The sequence below is a fragment of the Protopterus annectens genome, chromosome 1.part2, assembly GCF_019279795.1.
Source record: "Protopterus annectens isolate FY-2018-M chromosome 1.part2, PAN1.0, whole genome shotgun sequence".
Lineage (NCBI taxonomy): Eukaryota > Metazoa > Chordata > Ceratodontiformes > Protopteridae > Protopterus > Protopterus annectens.
This window is the reverse complement of record NC_056727.1, coordinates 398,891,071-398,918,476: the sequence shown is the minus strand read 5'-3', so window position 1 is coordinate 398,918,476 and position 27,406 is coordinate 398,891,071. Positions and strand designations below refer to the sequence as shown.

Below are 27,406 nucleotides of genomic sequence, written 5' to 3'. Positions count from 1 at the left end.
TGTAGTAGCTAAAGCTGGGGATGTTGATAAATGCATGAAAGCTGCATTGTTTTGACATTGAAAACATGGTAATTTCTATTCTGTGCTTTGTACATAATATTAAATGTTTGAGGGATGGCGGTGTCGTTGGGGTTAAGAGCAATGCATCTAAATCTGCAACTGTCTGCGTATTTGTAGAGAGAGAGAGTAGAGACTATTTTGACATCTAAAATTTTAAAATTGCAAACACGAGTGGCCCCAGGGCAGAGCCTTATTAGCTCTGCTTCTAACAGGGATGGTGAAGACAAGAGTCCTCCTTGCCTCTCCTGTTAAGTGTGACCATGTAGCTAATTATGAACCCAAGATGTTAATAGCTTCATTTACCTTAAGATCCTGATTCTGTCATGGGGGGAATAGTGTTGAACACACTAACCAGATCAAGGTAAGCTGCAGAGGCAGATAAATCTTTAGCCAGAGCAGTGGTCAGTCAAATTTATAAAGTTAAACATGCAGGCTGTACCTTTCAAAAAAGGTATTTGGTTAGGTCATGAGGAAAGATTTCCCTTGCCTGCCTGAATAAGTTCCATAATTTTGTCCATCTCCTTGCATAGTGTAATCGAGTGGCTAATTGGTCTTTAATTACTGGAGTCTATGCAAGTTTTTTCCTTGTGGATTGGGATTACAATAACCTGTTTCCAAATGCTAGAGATGTAGCTACTTTATAGTATTACATTAGTTTGTGGCAGGGAGTACACTAGGCTATTTTTGATTGCATAAATTAGGTTTTTTGGTATTTCATTTGGCCTTCTAGAACTGGTAGCCCTACATGACTGAAGTCATAGGTGATGATTGTGATAATTTTGGATGTAATGTTGGGTGCGATCATGTGCAAGATGGAAAAAGCAATGGTGTGTCCCTTTTTTGTCATCAAATTTGTGTGTTCTAGTATGTCAACTGTATCTTTTGGCTGTGCCACTGTAATACTATTGTTCTAGCCCACTACATTGCTTTTCCTTCCCCTTCATTTTCCAGATCTGTTTTTAGAAGGCTTTATTATTGCCCTCTGTCCTGACGGCAAGATCTACCTCAACTGAAGCTTTGCTTTTGTTCTTCGTGTTTCATTGTTGCAGTCATTACATTTGGGTAATCTGCTGGCAGGGTGCCCTCATTCGGCCTGAATTCCAAAGTGTTGGGTCCTGCATCGGTTGCTGTCTCCTCTTCCATGACGTCAGGTCGTCAGGGGTATAAAACAAGCAGCCGACACCATTTTCTTTAGTCTTTCTTGCCGCGCGGTGCCCGAAGCAGAAGCATTTCGCAAGTGCCGGTCGGCCGACTCCTGAAATATTCGAGTTTGAGTTTTAGAACCAAAGTCTTCACTAAAGCTAAGTACCCCATTGGAGAAACTTTTTTTTTGCTCCATACCGATGTCAGACAAAGTTAATAATTGTATTACTTGTGGGAAGCAAATACCTCATAAGGATTTCCATTTATACTGTATTCCTTGCCTAGGCCCTGATCACAACGTGCCTGGCTGTTGGTTTTGTGCTAGATTTAACCAATGCACTATTAAGAGTCGGTATATTTTTGCCTCAAAGTATTTTGGAAACTGATTTAACTACCCAGAAATGTTGTCGGATAGCAATCCGACTACAGGAGTACATAAAAAACGCAAAGAAAAGGACAGAGAGAGACAGTCGTGGTCCAAAACCGACGACAAAACTTCTCCTAAGCCAGTCGCCGGTTCGCCGGTACTCAGTGAGGTACTTTCGCAGCCCCTGATACCCGCTACTTTTGAGTCGCAGGCCCCTACCAACACCCATGTGGAGGCAGGCATGCTGCGAGATCCTCAAAAGTATTGGACACACGGATGTATCTCCCTCGGATAGGTCCGGAGCCGCTGAGCAGGCACCAGCTTCTGAGGGTGTATTCAGGCCTCAACATTTTTATATCAAACCGATGACAGCTGCAAAGCCAAAGACAAAAGCAACTTCTAAAACTAAAAAAAAATGACACATGAGCCACGTGCACAGGCCTCTATGCCTAAAAAACAGATGATCAAAATGGCTGAAGACCTTATTACCTTGATCAGAGGTTCCCATCCCCCTCCAGATAAGAGGCCTAGGCAAGACACTGATTATGAATCTTCAGATCAGGTTTCTATTTCTTCTGATTCCTCTTCTGATCAGGAATTATCTATACCTCCCTATGATGATTCTCATGCAGAGGAGTCTATGCCATCTGCATCACCTCCTGAGGATTATTCATTTGGAGAAACCTTGCATACTTTGAGGGAGCATTTTCTCTGGGAGAGTCGAGATTTCTCAGAATCAAAAAAGAGGCTCAAGGATTTCCTTCTTCTCCCTCAGCACAGGCCTTTAGCCATACCCCCTGTTTTAGACATTGTGGATTATGTGTTTTCAGAGTCAAGCTTGACCCCTGACTCCTTACCTCCGGCTCCCAGCAAGCCTGACCGATATTACAGGGTCCCTGACTCTCACAAATGTTTTATTTAGAAACCCTGCTGCTGATCCTGAAACTATTTCACAGGGTCCAAAGGGAGTTAAGGCCTCAACAGCAAAAAATCCCACCCCCTCTGACAGAGATTCAAGGGCACTGGATAGATGGGGAAAAAAGGTTTATACATCTGCAACCTTGGCAGTTAAGGCCTTAAACTGCCAGTTTCATATGCTCAAGTATCAACAACATGTTATGGGATTGCTGAAACAGAAAATCATGTTGATTTCTGAATGTACAGAAAATAAAGAATTGCAGGAATTATTGCATGCAGCTGAACAGGTTGGAAAACATACTTTGCAATGTGGTTTTGATTCCTTAGAGGCCTTCTGCAGGGCCGCAGTTACTGGATCTGTGCTTAGGAGGCATGCCTGACTAAAGGAACAAAATTTGCCTGATCATGTTAAAGCTAAATTACTAGATGCACCTTTACAGCATGATAAACTGTTTGGTATTAAGGCAGAAGAGGTTTTAAAGAAATTGGAAGACAAAGCTAAGTCTATGCAAACTGTAAAAGACTTCTTACAAGTGCAGCCATCAAGATTCAGTAGACACTGCTGGCCTACAAAAAATTGGTCATTTCCAGCATCAGACAGAGCTCAAAGGGACAAATCCTGACGCCCTAAGGGTTCCAGATACCAGGCACCAGATTCATACAGGTCAAAGGAATGGGGCGCTTCTACCTCCAAATCTGGAGGAGATAAAGTGCAAACCTACAGAAAACAGTCCCAGTGACTTCCCTCTGCCTTCACCAAGCACTTATCTTTTGGCAGCACCCTTAGTGGGAAAATTAGCACTTTTTGCTCAAAACTGGCAGTTAATAACCCAGGACAAGTGGGTGCTTAACATAGTATCACAGGGATACAGATTCCATTTCCATACTCTGCCAGTGGCAAACGGTTGGCCGTATCTGCCAAAAAATCAATGTGCAGAGGCACAGAAACAGGTTACGTCCCTTTTGGATATGGGGGCCATTCAGCCAGTACCAGAAAAGGAAAAAGGACAAGATTTTTACTCAAGACTGTTCCTGGTACCCGGAAAAGGACAAGGCCTGGTGGCCAGTACTGGATTTATCGATTTTGAACACATACCTGGACATTCCAAAACTCAAAATGCTGACTTTGCAGCAGCTTCTGCCCATGCTGGGCAAGAATGCTTGGCTGGTGACATCAGACCTAAAAGAGGCATACCTGCATGTCCCAATAAGGCAATCATGCAGAAGATACCTCAGATTCAAGGCTGGCTTAATGCATTACCAATTCTCTGCACTGCCATTTGGATTATCTACTGCTCCCAGGGTCTTTACAAAGTATGTGGCACCAGTAATTGCATTTTGCAGACCAAGAAGTATACAAATATATCCTTACTTGGACGACTGTCTCATTCAATCAGAGAACAAGGACATTCTTCTTCAACACCTGGCATTTGTGAAAGGGCTTCTAACATGCCTAGGGTACACAATAAACAAAAAGAAATCACAACTGGTACCCTCTCAAAAGATAACATTCCTGGGTGCAAGCTTGAATACAACTGCCTAGATGGCTTACCTCACGCCAGACAAGAAAAGACAACTGACTACTTACTTCAAACTGATGGCAACAAAGACCCAGTTATCTGCAAAACAAATTCTGCAGGCTTTGGGCTTCATGGCATCCTGCATCCTACTGATTCCGTATGCAAGACTGGATATGAGGAAACTTCAATGGTACCTAAAAAGTTTATGGAGTCAACATTGTCACATTCTGGAAACAATGATTCCTCTCATTCCCTGCTTACAACAGGAGTTTCTATGGTGAGCAAAGACATGTCACTAAACCATGGGATGGGCCTTCAGTCTACCCCCTGCCAGCCATACCTTAACAGACACATCAGATTATGCCTGGGAGGCCCACATGGCGGGAAGATGCATTCAAGGCATATGGACCCCAAAACAAATGCATCTACATATCAACCAGAAAGAGATGCTAGCTGTTCAAAATGCCCTGACAGCCTTCAAGGACTTACTTCATCCAGGACAACTACAGATAAAGATGGACAACACCACGGTCATGTGGTATATAAACAAGCAGGGGGGCACGCACTCATATCCCCTTTGCAGATTAGCCATGGCACTGTGGGACACAGCTTTGAATTAAATTACATCTTCAAGCTCAGTTCCTGCCAGGAAAACAAAATACTCTGGCAGACGATTTAAGCAGAAACCTTATGGATCCTCACGACTGGAAACTAGATCCACAAGTCTTCAGCATAACAAAGAAATGGGGGAACCCAGACATAGATCTATTTACCTCTCCTCAAAATCATCAATTGAAAAGATTGTGCACAAGGACTTGTCACAGACAAGCATGGAAAGTGGACGCCCTATACTTCAGTTGGAAAAACCTATCAGTTTACGCCTTTCCTTCTCTGTCTCTTCTTCCCAAGGTCCTCCTAAAAGTCAGACAAGAGAAACCAAAGATAATACTAATTGCCCCGGACTGACCCCCGCCAATACTGGTACCCAATCCTAAGGAACTTGTCTCAAAACCCAGCTTGGACTTTACCTCAAAGACCTCAACTACTGTCCCAGCAAAACAATCAGATCTTGCACAATCAACTCCAGACACTGAATCTGGCAGCATGGCTGATCATGTAGGTATACAAACAACACCTCTCAGTAAAGCTGTGATGGATGTCATTTTGGAAGCCAGAAGGCCTAGTACTAAAAAATCTTATGCTGATAAATGGAAGAGATTCTGTGCTTGGAATCAAGTACAAGGAACTGATACAGCAGAACCAAATATTCCCCAGGTATTACAATACTTGACTGAGATGCTTGACAAAGGCCTATCTTTCTCATCAATTAAACTCCATGCCTCTGCCATTTCAGTTCATTACAATACAGAGCCACCAATCTTTTCTCATCCTTTACTAAAGCAGTATCTTAGAGGAGCCAAAAATGTAAGGCCTCCTAGAAGATCACCAATACCTGCATGGGACCTTAATTATGTGTTGGAAAAGCTCACCCTGCCTCCATTTGAACCAGCTGCTACTGCTGATATAAATTTCTTATGGAAAACAGCTCTGCTACTAGCAATTACTTCAGCAAGAAGAGTCTCAGAGCTACAGGCCCTCATGGCTGTGGACCTTTTATCATAGTTTACCCAGACAGGGTGTCTCTGAGGACAAATCCAACATTTATGCCTAAGGTCGTCTCCAGTGTGGCTCTTAACCAAACTATTCATCTGCCAACCATTTATCCAAATCTGCAGAACAAGGGGGAGAGAATTCTGCATTCCTTGGACGTACACAGACAGCTAAGATTCTACTTGAGCAGGACTAAAGCTCTAAGATAAACTGAGCAATTACTAGAGACATATGCTGCAGGATCAGAAGGAAAGGCTATTTCAAAGCAGATAAGCCACTGCATTAGTTTCTGATACTTACACCATGGTAAACCTGTGCCCAAGGGCATTGTCTCATTCCACCAGAGCTGCAGCTACTTCAGCAGCCTTTCTCAGAGGAGTACCAACCAAAGACATTCTAGAGGCTGCTACTTGGAGTTCTGTTCACACCTTTACAAAGCATTATCATTTGCCTCTCTACTCTAAGTCCAGGGCAGGCTTTGCCACTGCAGTTCTGCAGGGCCTTATAGCTGCACCTAATGCTGTTTAGCTCCAGCCTCCCAACCATAGCTTTGGGATACTACCCAAATGTAATGACTGCAGCAGTGAAACACAAAGAACATAGTACAGTTGTGTACACTTACCATAAATGTAGATGTTTGAGTGTATTCACTGTTGCAGTCCAGGTTACCCGCCCGCCATATGTAGTTTTTGTGTGTGTATATATATATATATATATATATATATATATATATATATATATATATATATATATATATATATATATATATATATATATATATATATATATATATATTTGCTACATTTTTGGGGGCACCTGACATCTGGGGCAAGAAAAACTAAAGAAAATGGAGTCAGCTGCTTGTTTTATACCCCTGATGACCTGACGTCATGGAAGAGGAGACAGCAACCAACGCAGGACCCAAGACTTTGGAATTCAGGCCGACTGAGGGCAACCTGCCAGCAGATTACCCAAATGTAATGACTGCAACAGTGAATACACTCGAACATCTACATTTATGGTAAGTGTACACAACTGTACTTTTCACTTGCTGTTTTTTTGTGTGCTATGTTTGCAAGCTTTTTTTTTTTTTGTATGGCGTTGACCGTAGTCTTGTAGTGTTGAATTAGGTAGTCTGAAGGTTTTTTCACCGTTATCTTTTGATTTAACAGTTTGTTTGTTTTATGACTCCACTATTTCAGTTTATTGAAGAATATTCCTCTAATATTTATGCCTCATTGGGTTAAATTTATCAATGCTGTTTAAAATGTTATAGTGGGCTGTAAATAATGCAAGGGTGGCCTAATTTTGTATCCCAGGTCACTGATAATAGATGGTTGCTCAGCTGACGTTTGAAAAATCATTCCAGTTGGTATTTTATTTATTTATTTGATTTAATTAGTCTTGGTTTGGTGTATTTAAAGAACACGACAGTATTTAGAGTAAAAAGGAGCAGGGGTGATTAGCTTGGCATAGCTGGAAGAGCTGTTGGTAGATTTACATCCAGTATGTTTTTGACTCTTGTTTTTATTTCTTACCATCTTTTCTGGTTAGTTAATATTTGTGAAGTCTAGAGTTTTTTCCTATGATTTTCAACAAGGCGCACAGTTTTCCCAATCAGTGAGATAATTATGTCCTGAGTAGTAAAGTACTTTCTGTGGTGGGGAGGATTATAAGTTTATCAAGGAAATGGTTGTAATGTCCCCTCTCTGGGCCAGTAATCAAAGAGCCTGAATCCTCATCACTGACACAGGAGAGGAACATTCACTTGGAAATACAAATGGATACACACACTATTTCCGAATGCATACCTCTCTCCAACAAGCACAGTTTCTCTTAAGAGCACACAGGGAACAGTCAGCCCGAGGTCTGGATTTCTCTATATCTGTCTCTCCTCAGGCCCCCAATAAGGCTGTCCATTGGCACAGCTATGTTCGGAACCTCTCTGAAACCAGTGCTTTGTGTCCCTGCTCCAAGTAGCTGACACACACACCCTTTGAGATTTAATTTTCACACACACACACACACACACACACACAGACCTACTTACTTACCTGGGAAAGGCTGGCACACACTACCTGCTCTACAAGTTTTGCCCAGACTATAAGGTGGATTCATTGCCACTAGTCAGTTACTGTAAGGCTTTTAAAAGGATATCTAATTATACTGAGTGAAGTTAATATTGATACAAATGGTAATGCTGAACAAACAGCAAGGCTTTCAGGAGTGGCCAGAGTTATCACCAAACAAATATTTACAAATACTGTCAAAACTTAAATATTTTTCTAAAAGATCCAGCCACAATGAGAAGTTTAAATATATTTTATAATAAATAATAAAAGAACAAGGAAATACTAAATATCTATTTACAGTAAACACCAGAGTTTCAGTCACAAGAAATATTAAAAATAACACAGCTGGATAGATTCACAAAATTACAGAAAAACAATACTTAACTATTCTCACTGTTGTTGTTGCGGCTTTTCCCGGTTAGGGGTTGCCACAGCGGAACTCCGGTCTGCTAATGATTGGCAGTAGATTTTTACGGTGCCAGCTCAAAGCCCAACCTTCAACGAAGGCACGCCCATTCTATGCATGTCTTTTGAATGCCACTCAATCTTGTGGAGGACATGCAGACTCCACACAGAAGGCACTCCAGCCGAGAACTGAATGGGAGAACCTCTTGCTGTGAGGCAACAATGCTACCACTGCACCACCGCGGCTCCTTATATTTTCCTAACTGATTTAGAGAATTACTATCCATGGTCACTTACTAGCGCAAGGCAAAATGAAGCAGGTGAGTGGTCTTCCTTCTTGGTCAGGTTTCAAAAACAATGTGCTCATGAGACTTCAGTCTCCTCTAATATTGAAACATTATTTCTATACAGAATGACATTACATACATCTGGTCATCTGACTTCTGGTTCCCATGCAACCCCCAGTGTTAGAAGCTGTCTGGATTTTGTGCCTGTGTGTTACCTTGCACACACAGCTTTGCTCAGATCTACTGTTGCTCCTGGAAGTCATAAAAAACATTTTAAAACTTCTACTCCCGCCGGGCTACTAAGCCAGGCTTCTCACAGACATTTTATCTCTGGCTGCAATCAGAACTGTAAAATACAATCTTTGACCTAATTTAATTTCAGCTATTTTTTTTCAAAGTTTCCTACAGCTGGATTGTGATTAACCTCTTCTCTTCCAGTATCCTCTGTTAAAATATATGCATTTAATTCAGTTACAATAACAATAATACATGTACATTACTTTCCTTTCCAGCAGGGAACACTGTTGATATATTTTAACCCAAGCAATGTTACAAATACATTTTTAAACACACACATTTGCACAAATCAGTTTGATACACAAATTAAATATAATTCTTTACAAAACTCCATCAAGCTTATGCTGGCATATGTTACATATCAACTGCCTTACTTCTCCTGGCATGGCTGGCAATACCTCCTATCGTCACAATGGTCATTATCTTAACATCATAACATGTTACAGAAATGTAGTTTGTGTTTTATACCAGGTTGTTGTGTACCTCATCCCTACACTGTTTCTGTAGCTCTAATTTTGAAAGACTGAGGTATGACAAGACATGCACCATCTCCTGACTTTGTAGAGTGAACTGAATTCAAAGAGCTGTAATAAGGCATTTCTGGAATACAGGGCATGTCTTTGAACTATGTCTAAGCGACAGCACATACTTCAGTTCCCTCAAAGACAAGCTAAGCCTCTTGGCAGCATTTTTTATTGAATTGAAGGATTGAAGAGTCTTACCGTTATTGTTGTCTGTGGAGTGTAGCCGGACTCCATTCATTTGAACATGCCTAAAAAGGAACTGGATTAAGAAAGAGTCTGTTCTATACCCTTTTTGAGGAGAGGTATATGTCAGGGCCCCACATATTTCCTCTGAAGCAGAGAGCCACTGAATATGTCTGTATTATCAGCATCATGGTCTAAGCCAATTATTGAAATTAGTAATCTTCTCCATAAATCTAGGTACCATCTATACAGCAGGATGGATCTCTATAATTTCAGAGGATTTACCAGCATGGGTAAAGGTATCCATGAGGTCAGGAATATCCCTTTGCATCATAGGAAGAGGATACACAGTGTCATTGTTTCCTCCATGAATAATTGTAAAGTCAGAACTCATTGTGAGAATCCTGGATGTGCCTAACAGCTTTAGTGATATCTAAAACTATATACTCTTAGATCCAGGGAGGTATGATGTAGTGACTTTCTCCTTATCCAGTTTCACTGAGTGCATCATCAGTGGGTCTGATTACTGAGATACCACAAACAATGAGTGCTTTCCAATATGTACTGTTTTTGGTGCTAAAAATGGATTTAGCAGTTGTTGTTGCATGTATTTCTTTGTGCCTTGTAACTGTAAGGATGTGCATGTGGTTACTTAAGCTTGCTTATCCAATAGAGCTGTATGGCATGGGGGTGAATAGTTAATACTGATGATGATGTTTGTGGAAAGTTTTGCCTTAATTTAAATAAGCATCCAGATCTATCACACCTGGAACTATTGCCCCCCCCCCCTCCTTTAAGAGGTAACAGCAAGTATCAAGCAATTAAGACATTGTAAAAGTTGTCCAAGAGCAAGAGGGTTGGAGATCATTTATTTGTTCCTTGGATTTTCTCAAGTAGGATTGGAATACACAAAATTTGATGCATATGATGAGTTGTGTTGCCAAGCTGAATTGAATACCAGAATGACATCAGTATAGATCTGGACACATCTCTTGACAAGATCCAACTCTTGACTCATCTTCTTCTTTCGGCTTTTTTCCCAGTTAGGGGTCGCCACAGTGGATCACCTGTCTGATCATGATTGGCAGTGGGGTCTTTACAGTGTCGAATTGCCAGTCCGGCACCCAACATTCCACAGAAGGCACACACATTCACACCTAGGTCCAATTTGGAGCATCCAATCTACCTACAGCATGTCTTTGGGATGTGGAAGGAAACCGGAGCACCCAGAGGAAACCCACGCAACTACATGGAGGACTTGTAGGCTCTGCACAGAAGGCACCCCAACCGAGGATCGAACCGGAGAGCCTCTTGCTGTGAGGCAGCAATGCTAACTGCTGCACCACCACGGCCACCCATAAGAGGCAACTCTTGATTCATAAGTGTTTTAAAAGTTGCTTGGGTTGCGCTCAGAATAAGGGGTATCTTGGTAAATTGCAGTAGCCCAATAAGAAATTAAAAGGTTATATACTGTGTGTATTCCTCTCTATGTTCTGTTTTCCAGTAACTTTTGTAGATTTTTAACAGCAAAGGGCATTCCTTCTCCAGATTATTTAGGTTATGGACACAGAATGTCATAGGCATGAAGCTCTGAATGTATTTTTTGTAAATTTATTTTTTTTAAGTTTTGCCACTTTCAGATTCATACCTTACAGATGATGATCTGCTGCTTCCCACACCAGTTGCTCCTAAGTGTCACTGGTATTATCTCGAGTGGCTAGGACCACATTGATCATACATGATTTGTGAAGAGAATGTGGAAACCCTGATCAGAGTTTCTAATATCACCATATTCACTGTCACGGACACAGGAGTTTTATTTGTGGTGCTTGAACTGGATGCCACTACTGACATCGCTTGCGTCATTGTATGTAACATTGATAAGCTCCAGCCATACCTTCTAATGTCGATTTTTAATAGCAGTCTGTCTTGCAATTATGGCATGCCCCCCTCACTGAGGGAGTGTTATACCACAAACAGAAATCTCACACCGCCCATCTGGAATAGATGTGCGAGCAGTTTAACTCTTGTTCCAAACCATCATTCCCCTTGTTTATACACATTCCTCCTGAACATCCACTGTTGGAAGCAGAAGTGCACTGATTTTAATGCATAAAGCATATACCATAAATTGTAAAATATCTCAACTGTTGAGTCTTCAAGAACACTACCTGGAAAGTATTTCACATTTGGAATTGTCATCTTTTGAGTATTTCGGAAATTAGTCATTAACGGTTCAGCCTTTTTATGGAACATTTAGATGTCTGATTATTTGAAACATGAACTTTTGACATTGTCCCCCTTAAGTCAGTATCCTGAATTATGACCCTTCATTTGTTTTTCGAGTACACATGGCCTGTAGGACCCTATAACCTAGTCTTTTCATCAAACTGTGTCATAATGCAACAGCTGTCATTGTTTAAGGTATAGATGCACTTAACTTTTTAAGGCAAAACCATTTCTTTCTGGTAAAAAAGAATAATGGAACTATTTGAATGCTGTGCCAAGTAGAGAATGCAATAGCTTGAATAAAGCAAGGTTATTGTGAAGACGACGCTGCCATACTGTTGTATCTCTCTGTCAGAACTTCAGAGAATGGTTACTCAGTCATTCAAATTGAGTTTAATTGCTGTCATCAGTTGCATGTGAAATGAAATTAGGCCAAAATAATTAGTAAATGTAATGATGCTGAGTGCCTTCTGTGTGGAGTCTGCATGTCCTCCCCGCGGTCGAGTGGCCTCCGAAAGACGTGCGTAAATGGGCATGCCTTCGCTGAAGGTTGGGCTTTGGGCTGGCAACTTGGCACCATAAAAAAGTCTACTGCCAATCATTAGCGGACCGGAGTTCCGCTGTGGTGACCCCTAACCGGGAAAAGCTGAAAAGACAAACAACAATGATGCTGTAATCAGAACAAATAAATTTATAGTGTCTAATAGACAGGGATGTTTTTTTTTTTTTTCATATTGCACTTCATTTGAACATGATTCTTAGATTAATATGTGAAATAACTTGCCTTGACAACAAATAAAGCTTCACATTTAAGAGGTAACACACATCCCAGATTTACTTTCATGAATTTTATGGCTCATAGTATTAAATAATCCTGCTTTCAACCTTGCTGTTTTGTTTAAGAACCTCAGTTACAGCAATACATTCATAATTATTGAATCTTTTTTTTTTTTTAAAGGGGGGTGGCCCATAACTCGTAGCAGTTAAACATAATATAACTCTTATATGGAAACCACATGTAACAAGTTTTAGCAACTCCCTTTCTGTTTGAAAATATGTACTGTGACCTACTCAGTGGGAGGCACTAAATGCTGTACTTCAGAGTATACCTGTGAATTTGGTTTGTCAGCAAGTTCGTTTTTCTAAGGGCAAACTGTGACTGACAAAAATTAGGGAAAGCTGATACAATCTCAATATTTTCTGGAGCTGGACACATCACTTCATATGACATATAAAATTGATGCTCATGCTTTCAGATGTCTGCGCTTAGTGCTAAACGGAAAGGTGGTTTGGAAGGGGGAGGGGAGCAGACACTGTGTGGCATGCTCTTCATATCTTAGTATTAGACATTCATCAGTACGATTGCCTGCCTGAAGTCATCACTGCACTAATATTTATATGAACATTTGGTCTTTTTGTTGTCAAGGAAATGGAAGTTTTTTGTCCAGGCCCTACACACATGATTATAAAGATATGAAACCTGCCACTTCTCTGTGTAACTAGAACTGCAGTATGGAGAAGAATAAGATGAACCACAGCACTACTCATTGCTGTCAGCCTACTTGTGCCCTGTACTTGGCGTAGTTGTTTTATCCAGGAATTTTCCACATCTGCAGTAGCAGCGCTTTGCAGTTGAAGTATTTATTCTGCAGCAGTGCATCATGGGACAGGTGGCCTGGCTGTCTCGTATGTCCATTGTCCAAGATCAAAGACCAAAGGGGGAAAAGATTCTTGGCATTACATTGGCCAAAAAAGAAAACGTATTGGTAAACAAAGCAGCTTGCCTTTTAGTTATGTTACTGTTTATTTTATTTTTCTTAAAATGTATTGGGCATCTTTGACAGTTTCAAGTAATAGTATGTGGACAGTTTATACTGCCATGACAGATTTATTTTACTCCCTATGACTATTTACTTTTGGAAATATACACACTGTAAATGTTTTAATGTTTAAGTGAAATTATTGTTTTTCGTTAAAAAGTTGTTTTTATTTAAGGTTGTTAGAATTTTAACTGTGTACATTAGGGTGTCTTGATAAAACATCTAATCGGGGCACAGAGAAGGCTGTTAGTAGTACAGCTGAAGTTTCAACTTTAGTACAACTGTGGCGTTTGGATGCAGATAAGTTAGTGTCTACATACTGAACATGATATGTAGCTGACTTTACAAACTAGGCACGTTTATAAGTTAAATCTCTTCATTTTGGCACCTGAATTTGCTGAATTATGTTTTCATGAGAAATAAGTACAGTACTTAAAGTGGAAAAAGCCAGAAAAGCACTTAGCGAGTGCTGTTACTTGGACAGCAAGTAAGGAAAAAAATCAGCCATAATTTAAATAAGTTACAGACCGACATCTGTAAACTTACATGGACATAGGAAGAAAGGTAGTTGGGAACCGTTGAGATTGAAGGAATGTCCTTTCCCTTACGATGTTTGTTTTACACCTTTGAAAGTGGTGTTACAGTCTGGTGTCATTCTACAGTAGCTTGTAACAAGTTTATCTTATTTCTGATTTCGGAGTGCAGGCATGGTGCTCCATGCACTACAGATGTATTAATGTTGTATTGCAATTCAAGCTGGTTAAGACCTGTCAGAGAAGACGTTACTCAGTGTTGCAGTATCACAATTTAAGCGGATTAATGTTTTTTTTATATAGTGTTCATACTTTTATGACTGCTTTGCAGGAAGTCTTTTAGATGGAGGAATTTTTAACATCAAAAGCAACTGTATATTTACAGGTAATGAAGCATGTAGTAAAGAGACTTAGAAGCACACTTTCATTTTTTTTGTTTCGAGTCCCTGTGACTGTTTTATGTTACAGTGCACAGAATAACTCAACCTCTTAATGCAGTAATTGAGGCAAAGCCAAAAATATTAAGGTTGGGGGGGGGGGCGGTTGACTGACAAAAGACTTAAAATTAGGGACAGATTTTAAATATTGCACTTATTAACGTAGAAAGTTGCTAGAATAACATATTTTGCATTAGCTTGCACTTTCGGAAGGGACTAAAGTCTGAAACTCAAGTAGTTATTTTTTTATGTTAATTCTTAGTGATTTGACAGAAAAACACAGATTTTACTGAGGAGAAGCCAAAACTATGGGGCAAAACTCTGAACATCCTGCGAAATTTTAGACAGTGCACACTCTCACTCAAACACACACACATCACTTTGTGGTAAGAAAACCAAGCTTTTATTAAAACAAAAGTTTCCAGTCTTAATATTTTAAGTCGGACTTTACAAAATATATTGACTAATTTTGAGAATAAATATTACAGCAGTTAGTAGTAACAAGGTGGGTAGGAGTGTTCTTGTCTTAGTTGGTCTGGTGTCTGTGCAGAATATGCTATCAGTACATGTATTGCTTCTCCTGCCAGCACTGTGGTTTTGATGGTCAGTCTTGACACTGATCTGTTTGAAGAGATTTGAGAACTTTCTATTATAAGTAATAAAAAGAACTGAAGAAGTACAAGTTGGATTTCCCACAGCTGTTAGGAGAGATTCTGCAGTTTGTTTCAAAAGAAAATACTTGTTTGGCAGTTTTTATTGCCATTTCACCATTTTCATGCCCTGTGTCTCTTTTACTTACTATTTTAAAATAATTTGTTGTTTCTTGGTTCTCAAATGAGATACCTTCTGTGAAGTCTGCATGCCTTTCCCGTATTATCCAGCTTCTTTACACAATCCAGATGTATGTATTTAGGTGCACTGGGTGATTCTCAAGCTAAACCATGGAGGGGGGGTGTACATGTACACATTCACTTATAAGTGCTTCGACATCCTGCAGTAGAATGACATCATATCCGGGATTGCTTCCTTTCTCATGATCACTGCTAGGTGGGATAGGCTTCATTTCCCCACAACTCTTAAATGAACTGAAGTTGTTACTGAGAATGGATGGATGAATGCATTGACCAGTGAGGATAGATTTGTACTACCTTTGCCATCTTAACCATTTTTGTTCTTAGTGTTTTATTTTTTTCATTTGGTGAGTAGGAAGTGTGTCACATTCACATACGTGAATTTCAGTGTAATCATTTCCAAAAGTTTAACAGACTTTTTTTTTTTATTTTGTTTTACAGAAGAGCTTTGTGCCCCCCCCCCTTCTGTCTTCATCACCTCTTTTGCTTCTACTCTGTTCTCTGACTTTTCACTTGACATCTGTTTAACTTCTTCCTTGATGCTTCTGAAACATTCAGCTGTCAGTTGTTAGTACTGTCTTTGAACTTTTAGAGAGTTCATGGTCTAGTAAGTGTATTGCACTCCTAGACAACATTTTTGCAATATGGGGAAATCTTTAGTTACAGCTGCCTTCTCTAGGCACACTTACTTGTTGATTTATATGGGTAAAACAAAGGAATTCCCTTTAAACCGAGACAATTTGTATGTGTGCATGTGTAGATATATATATTTGTGTGTGTATATACATATGTGTATATATATATATATATATATATATATATAAAGTGTATGCGTGTGTGTGTGTGTATATATATATATATATATATAAAATACACACATATATGTGTGCATGTGTGTATATGTATTGTTCAGCTCATTTTAGTCGAGTAACTCATAAGTTGACCTCCTACACATCGACTGCAAAAGGTCTGAACATCAACATTCTACCATGCATGTGCCAGAAAAAAACCCTTGGCATATGCAATACTTTATAGAAAAATAAAAACAAAAAACATTGTTTTTGCAGGAAGGCAACCTCACACACTCCACACTTTGTGGTAATTGTTTATAGTAACTCCAAGGTCACACATCTGGGAAAGGGCGATTTCCTAACCTCGAGAATTGTTTGATCTTACACACCTACACAAAATAAAAACTGAACAGTCTCCAGATAATGGTATAAAACAACGAAATACTTAAAGCCACTGTTAAGTCAGAAGACAAGCTTTAAAACAACTCTTTGGCGTTAGTGTAACTTTTTCACGCTTTCATCAATAGCAATAGACTTCAGAAATAAATTACAGAAAAGATACATGAGCTTAAATACTTGAAATAAATTCATGTTAACCAGTCACAATAAAAATACTATTAAAAACACGTCCAGTGTTAATTGCCACTCTATTTAACCCTTAAACATCTAAACTCCTTTAGCCAATCTACGGTCCTTCAGAAAATATTCAACATTTATGGTGGTATTTAAACCTGGTGGTTTGTCTGCCTCTAATCTTACTTGCCATTCAGTTTATTTTTGTTCCACCTGATTTATATAATTTCCTTCCCTTAAATCATAAGGAGTGTGTTCTACCACTGCAAAGGGAAACTTATAATACTGCACCTAATGGTATGCTTATATAGGTCATTATTTTCATTCTTTGTTTTAATGTCATAAAGATGTTCCTTTATCCTGGTGCCCAACCTCCTAGTGTCCATGATCTTGCACAACTGTCTGTCATCTGTTTAGCCAGATGTGGTTGATTATACTGGTGTCAGCCAAGGAAAATATAGACCAAATGCAGTCATTCCCCTCCTACACACACACACACACACACACACACACACACACACACACACACACACGCACTTTTATAAGCCTATGGTGTAAAAAATGAAGGAAAGCATCTGAAGGATAACATGCTATGGATAGGAAATTAATGGTAGGGATGAGAAGATTAGGAAAAGGTTAGAATAAAGTGTGAGGCAGTAAGACTTTTGAGCATATTAGATGTATAAGTTAGAAGGTAGGATGGCTTTTATAGGGGTACCAAGTCTGTAATGCCACCATCAGGTATATTTAGTGTAGTGATGATGAAGATACTAGTAGTTTGTTTCAGCAGGCTCACCACCTGAATTAAAACTCAGAAACTGTAAGCTTGATAATTTACAGTAACTGGGTTGGTTAAATGGTTCTCATCACAATGTTCCTTTGAATAGATCATTGCAGGTTAGCGGTCTCCTTAGAAAACCTAATGGATGACATTCAACATCCTGGCATATGTAGGTCAGTACTTTTAACTAAATGTCCTAACAAAGTGTACAGTGCTACAAATAACCACACATGGCTGTATATGAGGTACATGGAGCAGATACTGGAACAGTGAATCTGACAGTGGGCCTTTCAAGTGAACCTTTTCAGCAGTTTCTTTGCCATTAAAGTAGGATGCAAAGGCTTTGGTCAGGTATGAGATGAAAGCATATGTGTGTTCCACCATGGAAGTAATGGTATTTATTTGTGCAACCACATTATTTCCAGGGTGAAATATTTGGTCACATGTAAGAAAAATCAGCACCTCTCAGAATGTGACACCAACAAAATGCTTACAGAGCTGTGTAGAACAACTGTTAATGCTGTGGGAGGTGCATGCCAAGATGTTTGGCATGATGCCACTGATATCTGTCTCAGGTTGGCAACTTCTAAGATGGCCTTAAAGCACCACACTTGGTTAAAGCACCCTTCATGTGTTTTTCTTTGAATATGTTGATGTATTTTGGGATGTCTCATTCTACTCTCAGAATTAAAGAAGAACAAAATTGTTTCAAAAAACTTTCATACTCCAAAAAAAGACAGTACAGAAGTTTTTCCATCTATATAAAAGGTTGATATACTACAGCAGTAAAAAGGCAGTCAAGAACCAGTTTAAGGGCACTTCATCCTAGCAAAAGAAACCTTTTTATAGTAAGAAATGACCTAGCAAAAGAAACCTTTTTATAGTAAGAAATGAGGATCCAAGCCATCCTCTTCTTCACCACATTTACAAGAAAATAGCTCTCCTTTTTTCATCCAGTAAAAGTAATCTTGGAAATCCAAACACATTCTAGCCTCTCCCCTATTGTTGGCAAAATATCAATTAACAAGACAGTGTAAGAAACTTCTCTGTGTGGAAGATTTTCAGTCCATATATTTCTAGTTAATCACTGTATATTAATCAGATCAGACAATAGTAGTAGAAGTAGCGAACTTAAACTCATCTTAAGACAAAACAAAACAAAAAATAATAATAGAAAATATATAATTTTACAGCGTTACTAATTATTCGAAAGTAATCCAAGCAAGGCAGGCAGTCTGTTTCCATTCGAAAATCCTTTATTAAGTACACAGACAAGCGATCCAAGTAAAACAAAAATAGAGTAATTTCCTCACAAGCTTTCTAAATATATATATACTTTTTATCAGACATGGGAGTGGTTTATTGTGCTGTAAAACAGTGTTATTGGTACACATGTTAAATTCACATCCCTTCCCCATCAAGATTTTTAAACTGTGATCAGACATTAAATGTAAATGGATACCACCCACCAGTTTCGTGTTTGTGAAAGGCAGATCATGCCTCCTGAACCTGGTTGACTTCTTTGAGGCAGTCACCAAAGCCGTAGACGAGGGTAAGGTGGTTCACACAGCCTATCTTGACCTTGCCAAAGCTTATGACACCATCCCCCATTCTGGAATTATAGCTAAACTCACTAAATTAAGTATAAATCCCTATGTCACAAGATGGGTTGCCAACTGATTCACTGACAGAACCCACACTGTAAAAGTTGCAGACTCCAAATCTGACTTCAAACCAGTAACTAGTGGAATACCACAGGATTCAGTCCTGGGACCTCTCCTGTTTGGTATCTACTTCTCTGAAGTACAGGCTAACATAGAAGGCCTCTGGCTAACGAAGTTCGCAGATGACTGCAAACTAGGAGTTGTAGTCGTGTCCACAAATGATGTGGACATCTTACAGAAGGGCCTCACTGAGACAGATGCCTGGTGTCATGGCCTCAAGCTCAATGCCAAAAAGTGCATTGTCATCCCCTTTGGTAAAAATTCTGTACCCATGAACTATCACATAGGCGGCAGTCTTCTTAACACCAAATGTGTGATAAGAGACCTTAGGACCCAGGTGGACAGTAGTCTCTCCTTTGATAGTCACATTGCCACAGTAGTCAGGAAATTGTTCTATGTGGCACACCTCATCACAAAAGGGTTCTCATCCAGGAAAAAAAGAGGTCATTGTTCCCATCTACTCGACACTCATTAGACCCATTATAGAGTACAACATCCCTTTTGGAATGTACCTGACAAGACATCTGCAGCAGCTGTAAAGGCCACAGAAGTACCTCACAAAGAGGATTACTGGCCTCAAACAGATGCCCTACACTGACCGTCTCAAAAAACTCCAGCTTTACTTTGAGGCATATCGCCTACTCCGAAGTGATCTCTGCCTAACATATAAAGCTATGTCAGACCCAGATCTGTTGGACATGCTACACCTAAAGAGATCCCAATCCCACCCAGCTACATGCTCTAGGGACCTAAACCTTGTCACCACAGTAAACAGGACATGCTGGAGGGATAGATTCCTGTCCCAGAGACTTCCCATACTCTGGAACACTCTACCCATCTATGTCAAGCAAAGTTCCTCATAAGAAAAATCTTAATGAGTGGATGGGAAATAAGAAATACACCCCAGGGATCACTTCTATGGCTCTGCTTGACAGGGGCACAGGAAATTAACTTTCTTGGGTTGGTGTAAGCCAGGAAATTTTGCTGGCTAGGCTTACTTAGGCCCATGGGCCGATAGCCCAGTACCTACCTATAAACCATAAAGTAAGTCTAAAGTGGAGAAAATACTTTGTTCAGAAATCTACTTCAGTTTAATACTTGTTTTCAGGACCATATGGTCAGCAACACAGTAGTAGCCAAGACACGATGGACATTTCTGATCAGACTACCCTCTCTGAAATATCCAGGGCTACATTGGGCTTAATCCTAATCCAAATGCAAAACATTAATGCAAAATTTGATTTAATATTTGAATCTGCAGTCAGAGACAAGGTGGTAAATTTGCCTCTCTTAATTTAGACAATATTCAGACAGCTGAAAGTGCAGTGTGCAGACCAAGAAGTAAAAATAGAATTGGTGGATGAACCCTTGGTGTAATATAAATACAGGAAATGATGGGGGAAAAAGTGTTTGCGGATGGATGGATTGCCTGATGTTAGTGAAAACTCATGGCGCAGTACACTGGTATCCCAGACACAGAATTAGGAGTTGACTGGGTGTATAGGATTTTTGTGCTCAGTCCATTCATAGTAGTTCAACAACCTAGATATATTGTGACCTGTTTTGAGACTTAAACTGTATCAGAATGAGTTTTGGCTGTGAGCTGGAGACCTGGTATAATCTTGAGAATCGATGCTAGAATACTTGTAATGCAACAGAAGTTTCTGCTGTGATGGGGAAGTGCAGGTCTCACTTTGTTCTAGCTGTGACGAAATGTAGATCTAAGGAAAAAAAACCCTAATATTTATATTTATATTCAGCCTGTTTTAGGATATTTACTTCTGGCTCAACAACATTTATAGAAAGAGGATCTGAAACAGTGATTGCATTAGAAGCAGAGCAAACAGCTGGTCAACTGTGAAATGAAGGTCCAATTTCAGGAACTAAAGCAAGTTGTCTGGGCAGCAGGATAGATGGTCCCGGAGCATTTTGCTGTCTAATGCAGCCAAGAAAAGAAGCTCCCATTTAGAGACAGAAAAGGGTATTCGTTGTCAGCTTCAGCAAGGTCTGTAAAAGAGGAATAAGATCTCTAACTGAAGTCTTATAAATGTGTAGTATATAGAGACTAAGGTGTCTGCTGAGAGCAAGACTGTTCGTAGTTTTCCTTCTCCAGACCTGGATTTTTGCATAAAAGGCTGGCGGCTGGTAATTTCACCTTTGTAGAGCATGGATATATGTGTAGCCAGAGATATTGGTAAGATCTCATGAATGACTAGGAAGCCTCCATGCAGTATGGCGGAGAATTGGTGGCACTTCTCTGGTGTGAATGTCTTTGAAATTTGCATAGTTAAGGTGTACTTTGGTCAAGAATGAGCACACTTTTCTTTCATCTCCACATATTATATGTTTCATTTGAAGGGCTGGCCTTTAAGGTTTATGAAGCGCACTAGCTGCCCGTCAATAAAAGGTGGCATTTCTGATGTTAAGGGCTCCTTTCTACGAAGCACACCAAAAAAATCAGTGTGAAGGCAGACGTTTTCTTGTACGTTGGGCTGTGGTCAGCAACCCAACGTGCTGACAACAGAAGATTATCAAGTGACTTTGATGATTTCTAATCTGATTTTATGAATGACATATCGTAAGTTTAAGGCTGCTGCAGTGATCTTCTATGATTACAGGATTTCCTGTTAAACAGTGGTCTCATAAGAGGGACTGTGTAACTCTGACTGCTCATTGTTGCCAGTCATTGTATTTAATTGAACACAAAAATAGAAATATTTAGCAGAGATATTACAGTTAATAGAGGGTTTAATAGAAAAACAGAGACTTTCATTTGTATGGGATTATAAATGCTGACAGCACCTAGGTATGAGAAATGATGAGTTGACAGTCCATGTGATTTGTGAGGCACAGAAGACAGGTGCTCTTATTACTTAAGTTAGAGGTTCTAGCAAATACCATTCAGTGAAAATGTTAGTTTGATTGCTGTAGAAGCCATCAGGAGCACTGAAGTGGCTCTTGCTGTTTGTGACGTCTCCATAATGCCTATCTGATGCTAGCAATGCCCTAAGTGGTGTAGCAGAAGGTTATGATTTTAGCACCTTGTTATAGTTGACTAGGAAAATACTTGTCGTTTATGATTTTGTGTGTGTGTATATGTATATAGGGTCTATATCAGCTTATCGAAAGCTGATAACTTCGAACGCTAGTTGATCGACCTCTAAAGGTCGAACAACCGAAATAGCGAAGACACGGAACAGAGATATTTTTCCCCAGGGAAGCCGTTGTCGGGAGTTTGCCATTTCCTCCACTGTGGTGCGATCTCGGAGTTGGTATATTTAGGTAGGGTGGTGTGGGGGGCAAAGCCCCCCACTTTATTTTTTTATTTTTTTGCAGAACAGCAATTTTTTTCCCATATATATATCTATATATATCTATATATCTATATATATATATATATATATATATATATATATATATATATATATATATATATATAAAATATAGTGGAATGGAGTATTATAAATGGACAGTACTTTTGTAAGAGGTTTATAGTTTTATATTGTTTTTACACTAAATGCAGAGGTGTACCCTTTTTTGAGGCAAAGGTGGTGGCTAGTATGGTGTTAAAACTGTTATTACATATTGTCGGATGTCGTTATGTTTGCCCCCTGCTTTAATTTAACAGTGTGTTGAGATGCATAGATCTCCCTGTCGTGTATTGTGCTTATTTTCTGCAAAGTTGCTTGCATTTTTTTCCTTCTGTTGAAATAGTACTAGCACATAATAGTCAGGAATGACTGACTGCAAGATGTAATAATCTGATTTAATTTTTTTGACCAGAGGACACTGGAATCTAATAATCTGACAGAGTTGCTGAATGGATAACAGATTACATATTTCCTGTTTGCCAGTTAAAGGTGGGCCAGGGAACCATGCCTTGGAAGTGGTGTGTTACATGTTACATCAGTGTTTCTTTATATTAATTATATCATACATAGATATGAGATTAGAATTTAGGTATTATTTACATGGTTTTGTGTTTCAAAATATTATAAGCTTTTAAAGCTGTTTTATTGTATTTGAAGGCATCAAAGATGATCACTAGTACAAGTGTATAGACTTGTCTGTTCCAGAGAGAATCAAGCCAATGCCCAAAGTAAAAACAAGCATCAACAAACTTTACAAAGAAAGCAAAAAGTTGCTGTGTAAGAAAACTGAGGCGAGGCCCCAACAATGGAAGAGCACCCTCTTAAGGCAAATAAGACATGTCATATCCTCTTAGGGTAATGTTGAGGAAAACCTTATCAATCACAGCTAAGGATAACCATAAGGCCTTTTACAGCTACGTACACAGCCTAAAATGTAGGTCCCAGATATATGCCAAACCAATGACTAATGGTATCACACACACTCATCCTGCGTGCTGATAGATTTGGTAAAAATTTCCCTCCTTTATCTCCTCCAAACATACCTTAAACCTTGCCCCTAGCTCTTCACCCCCCAAACCCTATATATATGAAAAGCAGGGCAGTAAAGCCTTGGCAAAAACACAGCCTCTATGGGGCCAGATGGCATCTCAGGCTGTGTTCTAAACAAACTAAAACATAAGCTAGCATCACCATTAAGTACCTTATTGAATCACAGCCTAACCACAGGCTGTGCGTCTGCGGAATGGAGAACAGCAGCAGTTATTCCCCTCCAGAAAGGTGGACTAGTAACAGACTGGGAAATTATAGACCCATAAATCTGACCAGCCTCATCTTTAAGGGCATGGACCTCAGAAAACACATAGGTGACCTCCAAGCCCTGGGTCTGACCCAGTTCGGCTTAGTTAAGGGTTGTTCCTGCTTGTTAAACCTGGTTGATTTGTTTGAAAATGTGACCAAGGCCATTTACAAGAGTAAATCTGTGCACACAGCATACCTTAACTTGGCTAAAGCCTTAGACACAATCCCACAGGTCACACTATCAAAGTGGGTGATTCCACATCAACCAGCAGACCTGTCACCAGTGGGGGTGCCACAAGGGTCAGTGCTGGGGCCCCTGCTGTTTGGTATATACTTTTCAAAAGTTTAGGTCAAAACTAAGGGGCTGTGGCTGACCAAGTTTGCAGATGACTGCAAACTGGGTGCAATTATCAAATCCCCAAATGATATCAGTATACTCCAGGATGGTCTTACGCAGACCAGCGACTGGTATCTTAGTCACGTCTCAAACTAATGCAAAGAAATGCATCATCATTCCCTTCAGTAAAAACAATGTTTCTTCACACTATCAGATTAACAAAAATGCCATATGCACCTATGAAGTGGGAAGGGATCTAGAATCACAAGTAGATTGCGATCTTAACTTTGACTACCATGTGTTTATTTTGTAGTAAGGAAGGCTTTCTACATAGCACACTTGATTATCAAAGTCATCGCCTCTAGAGCAAAGGAGGTTTTAACCCCTCTTTACTCGTCACTAATCAGGCCCATAATTGAGTAGAACGGTCATTTGGCATATACCGTACAAAGCACCTGCAGCAATTGGAGAGACCTCAGAGGTTTCTAACAGAGGAGATCAAGGGACTCCAGCACATGTCTTACACAGACCAAGCTTAAGTCTCTGTCACTATACTCCGTATTGTTTAGACTTCTTAGGGGAGACTTGTGCCTGGCTTACAGAGCAATCTCCGACTGAAACGTAATGAATTTGCAGCACATCTGTAAATGAAACTGGTCTAGAGCCCACCCGTTCCAGAACCTAAATATGGCCTGCAACTTGAATAGGATGTGCTAGAGGGACAGATTTGTCTCCCAGTGACGGCACCATCTTTGGAATAGATTGCTTGTTCGTGTGAAACAGAGCACCTCTATGACACTGTTCAAAAGTAACCTGGATGAGTGAATGGGGCACTGCAAATTCTTACCAGGGATAGCGGCCACAGCCCTCCTGGACATGGGCAGTCTTTATAGAATATAATCCTGTGTATTGACTTAGAGGATCATTGGTATTACATTGGGATGAAATGGATAGGCTTAAAATGACCTCTGGCCTGATAGCCTAGTAACCTCCTGTGATACTGTGATAATTCTGCTATCAGTCGTATGCAGTAGTGTCACTCTTTCTGTATTAATGATTAGAACTAGCGGTGTATGTGCTCTTGTGTATGTGTATGCATGTGCAGAAACTAAACTTTTTCTACATTAATGACTAGAATTAGCAGTGTATATGTGTGAGAGATTCTGGGAAAGTATTGCCATTATAGAGTTAGAAGTGATCTTTTTGTGTGCACAGGTAAGGCAAAAGTGAAACCAAGCTTGAGGAATGTTCCTATCTAAGAATACTGAATTTACATTTAGGATTTGTAAACCTAGAATGGGACCAGCGGTAGCGTTGTCGCTTCACAGTAAGACGCTGTCCGGTTCGATTCTCAGCTAGAGCATCTTCTGCGTGGAGACATGCGTGAATGGTCGTACCTTCGTTGAAGGTTGTGCATCAGGGCTGGTAACTCTGCACGTAAAAATCAACTACCAATCATTAGTGGACTGGAGTTCCACTGTGGCAACCCTTAACCGGGAAAAGCCAAAAGACACAACAACAACAAACATAGAAAGGGACCATTAATGAGTACCTTTAGAAGTGGATCCAAGGTGAAAGTAATACATTTAGTCATTCTTATAGTTTTAACACAAAACATTGAAAAAGAAAGATTGCATTGCTTATGTTGTCAAAATGTTAGTAGATAAGAATTTGCTCTGTCACATATGCCATGCTTTGTGTTTTAGTGACAGGAGTTTGAGGAGAGGGAGTAGGTGATGTTGGTTTTCCACCTTTACCATTCCCCTTTTTCCTGGTTTGTGCATTCTCTAAGTTAGTGCATTTAGGGATGGAGAGCTACAGCAGAAGTGGTTATTAACAAATATTTAGCAATTTTTTTTAATGTCATGTGGATAATTAATGACTTAGTTCCTATAATTCTTTCCTCGATTAAATGAGATGCAACTAATTATAGTAAACACATCAAGGTATTCAAGTGAAGTAGGAGAAAATATCTTATGTTTTTTTTTAAATTATAACCCGGGGTGGTATTTGGCAAATGTGTAGAAATGTTCTTTACACTGGAACCTGTCAGGCTTCCAATTTCCAGGAATGTGTAATGGGCTGACAAACCCAGTAAACCATAGTAATGTAATATATGTGAAATCCATCAAGCCAAAGATGGCTAGAAGTACTTCAGATGCTGTTTCATTTATGACACAGGCGATATCCTGAGTCAGTTGAACAGGATATAAACGTAGAATAAAGGTATTTTTATGGTAATTTGTATCAGTGCCTTGTATGGCAGTGTTAACCACCAGGAAGGTTTAGAAGGATTATTGCATACACATCTGGATCAGTTTAGAAAAATGTTACCAATAGTGGAGTCCGTACTTGAAAACAGTGAGCCCGATTCCAGAAGATGTGCTCACAGTCTTGTAGTTCAGCATGAATGACCACTTACACTGAGAGCAGCTCTTTTGGAATCCCTGGTGTAAGACTGTTTATAGATAGGTCTTTCACTGAAGTAAGTCATTTACACTGAGACCAGGTCTTTCAAAATCAGGGCAGACTTGCACTGAGAGCAACTATTAGAAATCGGGCCCAGAATATTCTTATATAGTGTAGAATGTTATTCACTGATTAGGGTCACAGTGCTGGATGCTCCTGGTGCACTTAGCTGTCTGTGCCATTGTACACAGCTATAGCCAAGTCAGTTGGTGACCTGGGTAATGCCCCATTTGGCACCATCCCTGACAAGAGGTGACCACCTTTCTCTGCAAAAAAGGATATTTTGAAGTAAAAGAGCTGTTAGGTTTTTACATGATAACTCTTTCACTGCCTGAAACACCTATCAAAAAGTTAAGAAAAGTTACCAACTAGCTCCCTACTGCATTTCTTAATAAACATACACACACACACACATACTGCAAGCAAGCCACAGTTAAATGACTATTGATGCTAAAAGGGATCACATTGACTTACAGGGATCAGTTGGCACCTTTTCACTGCAGATTGTGCCCAGCAACAGCTTTCAGCCAGGGCAGCCACACTTATCCCACTCTAGCTACGGCTGCCCATGTATACTTTGCCTTTAAGGAAAGCCTCGGTGTAGTATCATTAAAAAGTTTTGACTCTAATATTCCTGGATGGTACCATACTTCTCAACTGTACCAAATTCCTCAGTATTTACCAGCTTTGAAGGCAAAGTAAAGAATTCCTGAGTGGCCCCTTTAATTCCCAATTTTTTCTTTTTTTTTTGAGGGGGTACGGGGTGGAGTACAACTTCAAATGTATTGCTGACATCACGCATTG

The 27,406-nt window shown here is 39.8% G+C and overlaps 1 protein-coding gene across 4 annotated transcripts in view; it reads left to right on the top strand.

The window, feature by feature from the left end:
- PAK5 (p21 (RAC1) activated kinase 5) overlaps positions 1-27,406 on the top strand; it is a 2,555,323-nt gene that overhangs the window by 1,321,236 nt on the left and 1,206,681 nt on the right. Inside the window, exon 1 of one of the 4 annotated variants that reach the window (XM_044056660.1) lies at positions 13,263-13,382. The exons of the other annotated variants lie outside the window; for them this stretch is intronic. Coding sequence (XP_043912595.1) covers positions 13,278-13,382 — 105 coding nt within the window. The 5' untranslated portion in view covers positions 13,263-13,277. Of the gene's footprint in view, positions 1-13,262; positions 13,383-27,406 lie in introns of those variants that run through there. 4 annotated transcript variants of the gene reach the window in all.